The 12255-nt window shown below is 43.3% G+C and overlaps 1 protein-coding gene across 1 annotated transcript in view; it reads left to right on the top strand.

Annotated features, from left to right (window-relative positions):
• Positions 1–12255, top strand: part of Cfap52 (cilia and flagella associated protein 52) — a 43656-nt gene that overhangs the window by 6068 nt on the left and 25333 nt on the right. The window contains exons 2-4 of the mRNA XM_057773935.1: positions 3868–4067; positions 4425–4561; positions 9101–9229. Of these exons, the coding sequence (XP_057629918.1) occupies positions 3868–4067; positions 4425–4561; positions 9101–9229 (466 nt within the window). The remainder of the gene's footprint in view (positions 1–3867; positions 4068–4424; positions 4562–9100; positions 9230–12255) is intronic.

The following is a 12255-nucleotide window of genomic DNA, read 5'->3' as shown; positions in this document are numbered from 1 at the left end:
ATTTCCACAGTCTTGACACTGTTTAAAGGTCCAAAGTCTCTCCTGAGCCTCTAGGCAATCTCTTCACTATGAAATTCTGTAAAATCAAAAGCAAATTGCATACTCCAACATCCAATGACACAGAATATACATTTCCATTCCAAAGAGGAGTAAAGGGGGCATGGCAAGGAAATACCAAAGCAAGACTGAAACTCAAGAGGGCCAACTTCTAATTCTGTAACTCTATGTCTGCTGTCAGAGGTTGAGATGGCTGTTAGGGGCTTTCCTTAGCCATGAGGAAGGCTCCATAGCCCCTTTACTCCTGTGTTCATACTGATAAAGCCAGAACCAGGTGGTTGAAGCTGCCAAGTATTGCAGCTTGTTTGGAATAGAAGCTTGTCCCTCCTTGGATTATATTTTCCTATGCTTTGACTTGTTGATGCTTTCCTTTGTGGCAGAAGCTTTCATTTTTGTGAGTTGCTGATTAGCTGGGGAGGATATTAGCCTGAAGGTACCACTCCCTTCATCCCATTTAGCATCAGGTCTGTCTTCACCTCCTTGAGCACAGGACTTGACTCCAACATTACTTTTCCTGATGCTCTTTTTCTCCTCATGTGTACATTTTGTATTTCTTTTTGTCCCGCTTCCTCTTTTTCTTTATAGATCTGTATAAGAGTGACCACACTAATAACAGCATGACATAGTCAATACTAAGTTGTCTTGAAGTCTTCAAGACGGTCATCCAGAACTCTTCAATTTAGCCTCTGGAAGAGTCTTAGAACAAGAGCAAAAAGCAGCAACATTCTTTGTCAAAATGTCACAAAAACATTCTCTAGTCCATTCACTAATATTACTCTCCTCTAAAAGTTCTTGAGCTGGGCCTTCATAGTCCACATGGCACTCAGCACAATTATCTTCCATGCTCATATGAGAACGGCCCAGGAAGTCTTGCTTACAGAATGCATCTTCTGTCCTGATACAAAGTCCCAAAGTCCACATTCCACTAACAAGCGGCATGAACGAGTCTGTAATGGCAATAAGACACCCCCTGGTACTGTTCTGTTGCTACGAAGTGACATCATGACCAAGGCAGCTTATATAAGAAAGCATTTAACTGGGGGCTTAAAGGTTTCAGAAGGTGAGTCCATGACCATCAAGGGAGGGAGAATGATAGGAAGCAGGCTGGCATGGCGCTGACGACAGTAGCTGAGGGTTTATATCTTATCTGCAAGCAGTAGACAGACAGACAAAGAGACTGTGCCTGGTGTGGGATTTTGAAACCTTGAAGCCCACACCCAGCAACCCACCTACTCAAACAAGGCCACACCCCCTCCAACAAGGCCACACCTCCTAATCCTTCCTAAATAGTTCCACCAATGGAAAACAAACATTCAAATATTTGAGCCTATGGAGATCATCTTTAAACCACCACATATCAGACCTCGACTCCAAGCCCAACTCCAACCCCAAAACCAATCCAATCCCCAAAGCAACCCCTACTCAAACACTAACGCCAACCCCAACCATAGCACTAACCCAAACCTCAGCCCTAACCCCAGCCTAACTCTAACCCCGAATAACAGCTCATCTTTTCACATGTGTACCCATTTTTCTTTGGTATAAACTTCCCATTCATGTTCCTTGCTCATTTTTGCTGCCACTGTTGGTGCATATTCGTTTTTCTTATTGCTTTGTAGAAGCTCTTTGCTTATTAACGGAGAACCACGTATAATCTCTGTATATTACGAATTCCTTCTGGTCTGGGCTTTTCATTTGCCTTTTGTAGCTAGAGATTCCGTTTTAAACACAACTGGATAAATAATCAGCCTTCGCTGGTTTTTGTGCCTGCTTTATAAGTCATTTCCTACATCTGTGTAAACATTAGGTCCTGTTTTTCACATTTAGACCTTGGATCCACCTGGAAGGTGTTATTCATCTGCAGTGTGAAACAGTGATCTTATTTTACCTTTACCATATGGGTAGCCATCCGAATGTTTATAAAGAGCCCAAAATTAGGAACAAAATTATATAGTTTTAGCAAGAATAGATGAAAGATATTAACTCTATTTTCATAATAACTTCATAAAAAGGGGGCCAGGGCCTGGTGGCACATACCTTTAATCCCAGCCCTGGTGAGGCAAGGCTTTAAACTCTCCCTGATCAGCTTGATCTACATACATATCAAGTTCCAAGACACCCAGGAAAAGGAATTACATAGTCTTGTTGTTGGGGTTTTTTTTTTTTGTGTGTGTGTATGTGTTTTTTAAAGACAGGGTTTCTCTGTTGCTTTGGTGCCTGTCCTGGAACTCACTCTGTAGACCAGGCTGGTCTTGAACTCAGAGATTTGTCTGCCTCTGTTTCCCGAGTGCTGGGATTAAAAGCATGTGCCATCACCACCCAGCATAAGAAAGAAAGAAAGAAAGAAAGAAAGAAAGAAAGAAAGAAAGAAAGAAAGAAAGAAAGAGGAAGGAAGGAAGGAAGGAAGGAAGGAAGGAAGGAAGGAAGGAAGGAAGGCAGTGCTGCCATATGGTCTAGTAATACCACTTTGGGGTATGTTTTTGTTAGGGTTATCATTGTAGTGATGAAACAACACGATCTAGCCGGGCGGTGGTGGCGCACGCCTTTAATCCCAGCACTCGGGAGGCAGAGGCAGGCGGATCTCTGTGAGTTCAAGGCCAGCCTGGTCTACAAGAGCGAGTTCCAGGACAGGCTCCAAAGCTACGGAGAAACCCTGTCTCGAAAAATAAAAAAAACAAACAAAAAAAAACCACGATCTAAAAGCAACCTGGGGGGAAAAGGGTTTATTTGGCTTACAGTTCCATATCACTGTTCATCATTGAAGGAAGTCAGGACAGGAAAAACAGGGGGTAGGAACCAGGAGGCACAAGCTGATGCAGAAGCCATGGGGGGTGGTGTGCTGCTTACTAGATTGCTCCTCATGGCTTGTTCAGCCTGCTTTCTTACAGGACCCAGGACCACCAGCCTAGGAATGACATCACACACAATGATATGGGCCCTCCCCCATCAATCACTAATTAAGAAAATGCTCTATAGGCTTGCCTACAGCTTGATATTGTGGAGGAATTTTTTTTCAGTTGAGGTTCCTTCCTCTCAGGTAACCATAGCAAGTTAACATAAAACTAGCCAGCGTAGGGTAAATATCCCAAAAGAAATGAAATTGCGTTTTGAAGTAGTATCTAAACTACCATGTTCATTGCAGCATCATGTACAATAGCCAAGATAAAGGAATAATCCAAATGCCCATCAACAGATGAATGGATAAAGAAAATGCGAGATGCACACAGATATACTGTGATGCTGTTCAGCCTTTTAAAAGAAGGGCATCATGCCATTTGCATTGTGATGAATGAGCCTGGAGGCCATCATAACAAGTGAAATAGCCAAAACTTTAGTCTTCAAATGTTTGCAATAAGTACTCACATTCTCCCTGTGTCTATGGGCCATCCCCTAACAAGCTGCCTGTGCCCTGCACACCCATGCCTCTCAGGATTAGAGAATCTGCCCTAGGGCTTTGCTGTCCTAAGTGAGGTTTCCAGACAACATCAGCATCCCTTGTAAGCTGACTGGAAAGGAAGAGCCCTAACTCGCTCTGAACCTGAAACTGGAATCATTTTAACTGGCCCCCTGCGGAGTTTTAGGTACATCAAAGTCTGAGGAGAGATGTGCTAAACCAGTTTCCTGTTCATGGAATAAAATCACCTACTATTCCATATGTGTCCCAGTTCAATAAATGTTTATTTCAAGAGTGTTGTCTTGTGTATTGTGATTAAACAACGAACAAACAATAACAAAACGACCAGCCACATCTGCACCTGGTTATAGTTATTATTGTTTATTGGCTATAATTATTTCAAATCTCTCTTTTAGGACACGTTCCCAACGGTCTCAAATGCCACCCTGACCAGGAGCACCTGATCTATCCCTTGGGCTGCACTGTCCTCATCCAGGCAATAAACACTAACGAACAGAAATTCCTCCACGGCCATGGTAACAACGTCTCCTGTGTGGCCATCTCCAAGGAAGGAGATTATATCGCCTCTGGACAAGTCACGTTCATGGGGTTCAAGGTGAATAAAATGCAAAGAATTCACTGGACTGACTTACTTAAAGGTGCCTCCCTAGAAGAGGCGCCACACTTCCTAGCTCTGTGTGCACGCCCGTCCTCCCATCATCCTTTGCCTTCTCTCATCAGCCCATCGAGCTGTCCCTGAAAGCCTCTGGTGTCCTGGTACCAGATGCTGTGGCGGGTGACTGCAAACACTTAGCTTAAATCTGCTTTGACTTTGTTGCTGTCTGTCGTGTTTCTACCACATGGTCTAACACGGGGCAGTGGCATCACTAAGTATTTCTCACCAAGAGAGGCAGTCACCCCTCAGGTTCTACTAAAGCCTGTCTAGAATCTGACAGTGTATCTCACCCCTCAGGCAGACATCATTCTGTGGGACTATAAGAAGAGAGAGCTGATTGCTCGGCTGTCCCTGCACAAGGGGAAAATCGAAGCCCTGGCCTTTTCGCCCAATGATTTATACTTGGTTTCACTTGGAGGCCCAGATGATGGAAGGTAATGAATGAAGCCTACTTTTATGCTTGCTTTTGTTTTTTGTGTTTTGTTTGGTTTTAGACAGGGTTTCTCTATGTAGTCTTGGCCGTCCTAGAATTCACTCTGTAAACCAGACTGGCCCCTCGAATTCACAGAGATCTGTCTGCCTCTGCCTCCCAAATGCTGGGATTAAAGGCATGCACCACCACTGCTCAGCTACTTACATGTTTTCTACCAGGTGTTACAGACATCAAGTATATTGTCCCTTCCCAGGTCCTCTGTTGGTCTGCCCATGTCTGAGTATGCTGCTGTATATGACAAGTCATGAGAAAACGTGGCTTAGAAAAGTGGTCCTCAGCTCTGCCACCACGTGGACAACACCTGGCCAACTCCCTGCTGCCAGGGCCCACCTACAGAGAGTCTGATTTGATCAGTCTGGGCTCTGGAGTCCCAAAATCTTCCTGGATGATACTGTGTGCCCCTACAGTCAGAAACCAATGCTGTCAAAGACATCATAATCACAGCCATGATAACAGTCATTGTCAAAGGCAAATATACTTTGAGTAGGTCCTGCGTGACAAGTGTGTTCTGAGAACTTCCACTGCAATATCTCACTTGAGCCTCATGCCTACTCTTTAGAACGGAAGCCCCTGGTGCCCAATGGCAACTGAACAACTGAAGTCACTAGTGGATAAGTGACAGTGCAGGGACACAAACTCTGGTAGTGTGACTGCAGAGGTGATACTTTTACCTCCCCCACAAGTCATGATCTTTGCCCTTTGATGAACTTGGTGATATTTGACAGAGACCGTGTATAAAGTGAAACTGGAAGAAATATGTGCAAATCTTAAAAAAATCATTTTCAGGATGACCTGGGCTATATAGAAAATGATGACATCACACTGGGAAGGGCAATTGATGAAATACATACTCCTATTTAAATGCTAAAGAGCATAGGTGGTAGAATAATATACGATCTGTGTAGAATCTCCCAGGAGTATTTCCACAGCTGGCAAGTGCTTGGCCTTTCCTAGGTCCTCTGTTGGTCTGAACACCTCTGAGTGGGTTGGTGTGTGTGAAAAGGCCATGAGAAAAGAATTTCTCAGAAGAGGTCCTCAGCTCTGGCTGCACATGGGCATTAATACTTTGAAATAACTTTTGCATATACAGTATTTTTTTATTTGAGCTTCACAAGTGCACAATGATATTTAGTTCCATGTCCTCTTAACGTACAGAAATTCAACAAAGTTTTCATTACTTTTGCGACTTTGGTAATCATTTGTAAGTGGTTCCCGCCATCTCTGGGCCATCTCCTGTTTGACTGGTTTTTTTTTCCATAAGAGATATAGTCAGAAGTTTTCTGTTAATATTCTTTTTTTTTTTTTTTTTTTTTTTTTTGGTTTTTCGAGACAGGGTTTCTCTGTGGTTTTGGAGCCTGTCCTGGAACTAGCTCTTGTAGACCAGGCTGGTCTCGAACTCACAGAGATCCGCCTGCCTCTGCCTCCCAAGTGCTGGGATTAAAGACGTGCGCCACCACCGCCCAGCTTCTGTTAATATTCTTACCTCTGTTAAAAAGCAGCTGTTCTCAGCCATGCGTGCATACTGAATCACCTGGAGAAATTTCCGAAGTCCTGGTGCCTGGGTTCCATGCATGGGTTTCTTGGTGGCTGGCCATTGAGCCAGCATACCTCCAGAGGTCTCACATGGGAAAATTCACCTCTGTAAAAACGGCTATCTTTGGTTACCTTAAGCTTGCTTTTTGACTACCTAAAATTTGCTTAAAGAAGATGAGACTGTTTGAGGAAAGCGATGGATAAACTTTGCTGGATCAGGAAAGCGCAGGATGACCATCCCTGGTTGATCACTGTGGCTTTGACAGTTGTCTTCAGACAATTGGTCCAATTTTAGGCTGTGGAAGGGGTCCAGTTCATCCAATCCTCTCAACTTGGTGGTAGAGGGAACAAAAACTCCAGTTAATAGTGATGAACATTCTATGGCTTGCCTTTCTACATTCACAATTTATATTTTACAACTAATCTATTAATTTTTTATCAATACTATCATACTATTTTGTTACAATGCGACTCTGTCTTAGTTACTTTTCTATTGCTGTGATAAAACACCATGACCGAGGCAATTTATAAAAGAAAGTGTTTAATTTGGAGCTTACAGTGCCAGAGAGTTAGAGTCCATGACCATCATGGCAGGGAGCATGGTGGCAGGCACATGGGCACGGTACTGCAGCAGTAACTAAGAGCTTACTTCCTGAGACACAACCACAAGGCCAAGAGAAAAACTGGAAATGGTTTGAGTCTTTTGAAACCTCAAATCCTATCCCCCAACCATGACACATCTCTTCCAACATGACCACACCTCCTAATCCTTCCAAAACAATTCCACCAAATGAGGACCCAGTGTTTGAATATAGGAGCCTATGGGGGCCATTCTCATTCAGACCAGCAAAGGTTTTCACTCGGAACACCTATGTATACCTATTCTTTGCCATGACTGTGGAATCATACTGTACACATGTACCACAAATTCAAATTGTCCAACTCACTGCCTATTCAGGTATGCGCCATTCATTTAAAAGCTTAAAATTAAAGCTTTGCCGGGGCGGTGGTGGTGCACGCCTTTAATCCCAGCACTCGGGAGGCAGAGGCAGGTGGATCTCTGGGAGTTTGAGGCCAGCCTGGTCTACAAGAGCTAGTTCCGGGACGGGCACCAAAACTACAGAGAAACCCTGTCTCGAAAAACCAAAAAAAAAAAAATGTTTTATTTGACTGAGATTTATAAAGAAACTGTGCTGTCCTACAATGGAAACAGGTCTAGTATTCAAAACTTTAAGTCTCCCTGTGCCTTTTCTCTCATTCCCTTACTATAAAGGGTTCTATTGGCTGAAGCCTCTAATTAAAATGATTTATGAGTTTTTTAAGTAGTGCTTGGAATGATGGGTTTCATCATGGTATCTCATTGTACATTGTTCATGTTTGTCTCCTCACAGCCCCCCTTATCCCTCCCTGCTGTCTTTAGTACTTTACTGAAATGTGTTTCTTTCTTTTGACAATTATTTACTTATCTATTTGCTTGGTGTTTCACCCGTATGTATCACTGTTCATGGCACAGGCCAGAAGAGGGCATTAATACTTCACAGTGCTGAGAACATATATATACAAGCTTTTGTATGGAAATACATTTACATTTCTTTTGAGTGTGAAGCATTTGGGCTTTATTCTGTTTAAGAAAGGTTATCCAGGGGCTGGAGAGATGGCTCAGAGGTTAAGAGCACTGCCTGCTCTTCCAGAGGTCCTGAGTTCAATTCCCAGCAACCACATGGTGGCTCACAGCCATCTGTAATGAGATCTCGTGCCCCTCTGGCCAGCAAGCATACATACAGATAGAACACTGTATACATAATAAATAAATAAATCTTGGGAGATGGAGGAAGGTGGATCTTTGTGAGTTCCAGGTCAGCCAAGGCAACATACATAGGGAGACCCTGTCTCAAACAAATACTAAAAATTAATGGTTAAATAATTCACAGTATGCAAATGGTGTACTGATCAAATCAGACTGCTGTCTGTCTGGTTGATTCTGGTTCTGTTGTCTCTTTAAGTTTGGAAACACTACCTTATTATCATCTTGTTTACGGTCGCCTTTCCATTTTCTTCTTTTTATTTGCTGGAACACCTCCTTGAGGCACGAGAAGCCTTTATTGGATCTGACGTCCACACTGGAGGTGGGGTAGTATACAGGACTGAGGCTTCCCAGACTAACTAGAAAAAAGGGGAACTTATGGAGCACCCCTGTGAAGACCTAAGAAATCAATCATCTGGGTTTTTAATTATGTCTATCTATGTGTCTGTCTGTCTGTCTGTGTATGCCATGGTGCACATGTGGACATCGGAGAACAACTTATCCATATTTTCCTTTCACCGTGTGAGTTCCACAAACTGAACTCTGGTCACCCGGAGGCTTGGCAGCATGCACCATCCCTCCCTGAACCATCTCACACCATGGGGGAAGAAAAGGGATTTTTGTTGTCGTTCGTTCATTCATTTGTTTATGTTTGTTTTTGTTTTTGAGAGCCAGCAGAGGTAAGAAGAGGCCATCTCAGATCCTACAGAGTGAGTTACAGGAGGTTGTAAGACACTTGATGTGGGTGCTGGGGACCAACCTGCAGTCCTTCAGAAGGGCAGCAAATACTTTTAACTAACCACTGAGTCATGTCTCCAGCCCCAAGGAAAATTTTTACATGAGATGAATACTTGTTCCACTTGATGCTTGTATGCCTGAAATGCCTTGATTGATGGGTTCACTGGCTTCCAGTCCCAGAATAATTTCCCTTCAAAGCTTTTAGACGTTTTCATCACACGTTTGTCTTCTAGGAAGCAGTGTAAGCATTGAGGAGATGCTTGCGGGTGGGGAGGGAGAGGCCAAGCGTTTCCTCACTAGGACCCTTTCATTTTGTTCTTTTTCTTTCTGGAACCATTAAAAGAGTTGTTAATGAGGAACGTCTGATTTGCCCTGTTGGTGTCTTTTCCCCTTCTTGTTTGGCAGTGTGGTGGTTTGGAGCGTAGCCAAGAGAGATGCCATTTGCGGCAGCCCCGCGGCAGGCCTCAATGTCGGCAATGCCACCAGCGTGATCTTCTCTCGGTGCCTGGATGAGATGTTTGTCACTGCTGGAAAGTAAGTCTGTGCGGCGAGGATGTCAGACCCAGGTTACCCCGCCACCTACCCAGAAAACATGCGCATGCCAGTTCGGGGTGTGGCAACGGGAGAAGGATATGTCTTGCGCCCTGGGCAAAAACTACATTGTAGTTTTTGTAAGCTTTGAAAAAAATCCTCTCAGTTGGATGCTTTTTAAGTACATTCCTTTGAAAATGCTGTTGCGGTCTACTGGAAAGATTCCTCGGAATGGCTAAACCCTTCTTTAAAAAACTATTTTATTACATATTGTATTGTGTGTTCATGCATGTTCCTCAGCAAGCATATGGAGGTCAAAAGACAGCTCGTGGGAATCAGCTCTTCCCTTCCGTCATAGGCCCTGAGAACTGAACTCAGGCTGGGCAGCAAGCTCCTTTATCCACTCTGCCACCTCACTGGTCCTGAATCCTTCTTAGGATTCTTCATGTCATTGAAAAGACATGATTTCCAATCTGTGCTTGCCGAGTAATTTGCACAGTTGCCTGGTTGGTATTTCTTACCACCTGTTTTTGATTTAGGCCTAACGAAGTGATATTTTGCAAAAGAACCATGTCAGTATATTTCCAATGTTTAAGCTGTTAGCCAGAGTCATAACTCAGGTAGGGTCAGCTTCAGCCAGCTTAGGTCAGGGAGCTGAACGTGTGAACAGAACCTCCCCAGCATGAACTAATTTACAAACGGCACTCAGAGCCCTGCTTGATGTCCCGAGGGGAAGGTGAAACAGACATAAAAATGTCCTTTTCCACATCCCCCACCAGCGTAAAGGGAAGACATCCTAAACTGTAAGGCAGAGGGATAAGTTCAGGGAAGCTATCTTTGCAACTCGGTCGTCTCCCATCCGTGACAGGCACACGCTGTCTGCTCCTTTCTTGGCCAGAGCAAATCGGTGCTGCTCTGCCTCTGTAATGTCTCCTGTCCCCACCTTAGAACACACAGGGTACATTTGCTCCATGGCTGAATGAGGATGGACTCACTGAGAGGAGGTAAATTCCTTGGCATCCATGAAAGCCCTCGCCGGTCAGGCAAACCACGCCGGGACCCAGGCAGCCCAGACTCGGAAGCTCTTCAGCCCCCTTTGGGTCTGCAGAGCAGCTTGTCTCTTTGTTCTGCTGGGTCTGGGTTCTTTGGTTCCTTAGCAGCTGAGGGCATCAGTGTGTTCTAACGTCTGTGGGCAGCGTTTCTCCAAAAGTCAAGCCTTAAGTTTAATGGGAAACAATCTTTTTTCGCATCATTTGCACTTAAGTGTCATGTGATATCTAAGAGTGCTCCACATTCTTAAGATTTCTGTTGTGACACCAGGATGCCCTGTCACAGTCATGGTTTTGTGTATTCCACTGTAAGTTCTCCTTGAGACAGCCCAGCACCCCAGTTTCAGCATCTACACTATACCAACCAATAAAACCATAGGCTCTCTCTTTCTCTCTCTCTCTCTCTCCACTTTGAAAAATACATTTTAATCTTACTATGTGTACAGTTCTGTAGGCTAAAAGTAAAGAAAAACTAAAGTTGGCATGTTCTAATTAATACTGTCTGATTGAGATGTTGGCATAACTCTTTGCAATATTTCCTTTTTTAAAATAATACTTTCACTAATTCCTTGGGAATTACACACAATATCTTTTGAGTATATCCACCTAGGATATACAGAATTATAATTATAATTATTACAGAATTATTAACTCAGTTGTGAAGTGCCAGCCACATAGTAAGTGTCATTCTAATTGCTAACTTAAATTCTTATTCATTTAGTCTCATTTCTCTTTCCTTGCAGACAGGAACCCCCGAACTAAAAGGTCCTCCATTAAGCAAAGATTGTATTTGGCAGGAATTTTAAGGCCAGCCTTAGTTACACAGTGAGTGAGGTCAGCCTGGGCTACATGAGACCCAGCCTCTAAAAGAAAAAAAGATATCACTCTTTTAAATGTTTCAGTACAGCTAAACACCTTGACTTACTTTTCCTGACTAAGATGTGGTGTCCCAAGCAAGCATCTTCCGCTTTCCCTCTCCCACCCCAGCCTCTGGTACATTCCATTTAGATTCCACATGAGTGAGATCAGGCAATATTTGTCTTTTCTCTGACTGGCTTATCCCAGCCAGGATGATGTTCTCCAGATGGCCACTTTTCTTAAGGCTGAACAGTTTTCCTTTGTGTATATACACACTTTCTTCATCCATTCATCTACCAATGGACACTCCATTTGTATACCCTATGATGACTACAGTTCATAACAGTATATGCGCACGGTATGTATTAAATAACACTAAAAGTTGCTAGGAGTGGATTTCAAGTGTTCTTACTACAAAAAGATAAGTAAAGTAATACATATGCTTAGTAGTTTAATTTAACCATTCCTCAGTGTATACATGTGTTAAAACATCATGTTCTATATCATAAGTGTATATAATTGCACTTGTCAGTAGGAGGGAAAGAATAAAATGAAGAACCCTGTTTTATTTCTACATTATTTGCTTGATTATTTAATTCATTAATTGATTTCTCTTTGAGACATAGTCACACTATGCAGCCTTAGCTGTCCTGGAACTTACTAGGTAAACCAGGCTGGGCTTAAACTCACAGAGATCTGCCTGCCTCTGTTTCCTACATGCTAAGAGTTAAGAGAAAAGGCCTATGTCATCACGCCTGGTTCAGACGCTTTACTAAATACGTGCTTGTTTTTAGTACAGTGGGAAGAGTATGCACTTCAATGTCTGAGAGAGCTGGGTATGAATCCTGTTCTGCTCTTACAAGCTCTGTTTGCATCACCTCACAGGGAGATCACAAAACCTATCCCTTAGGTTGCCGAGAGATTGCATGGAAAGTTCGCAAGTTGCACAGTGGACTATAAAAATAAAAACCCTCAGAAATGTTTATCTCTCTTCCTTTCAGCTTCTACTTCAAGAGCAGGGGGAGGGAGACCTAAAAGATGTGAAGAAAGAAAAAAAAAGACATAAAGGATCAAGAAGCTATAGGATGAGTTATTGTCACTGTGCTCACAGTCGCAGCCCTT

This window comes from Chionomys nivalis, chromosome 7 (assembly GCF_950005125.1).
Source record: "Chionomys nivalis chromosome 7, mChiNiv1.1, whole genome shotgun sequence".
NCBI lineage: Eukaryota > Metazoa > Chordata > Mammalia > Rodentia > Cricetidae > Chionomys > Chionomys nivalis.
This window is presented reverse-complemented; position numbering and strand designations above follow the sequence as displayed.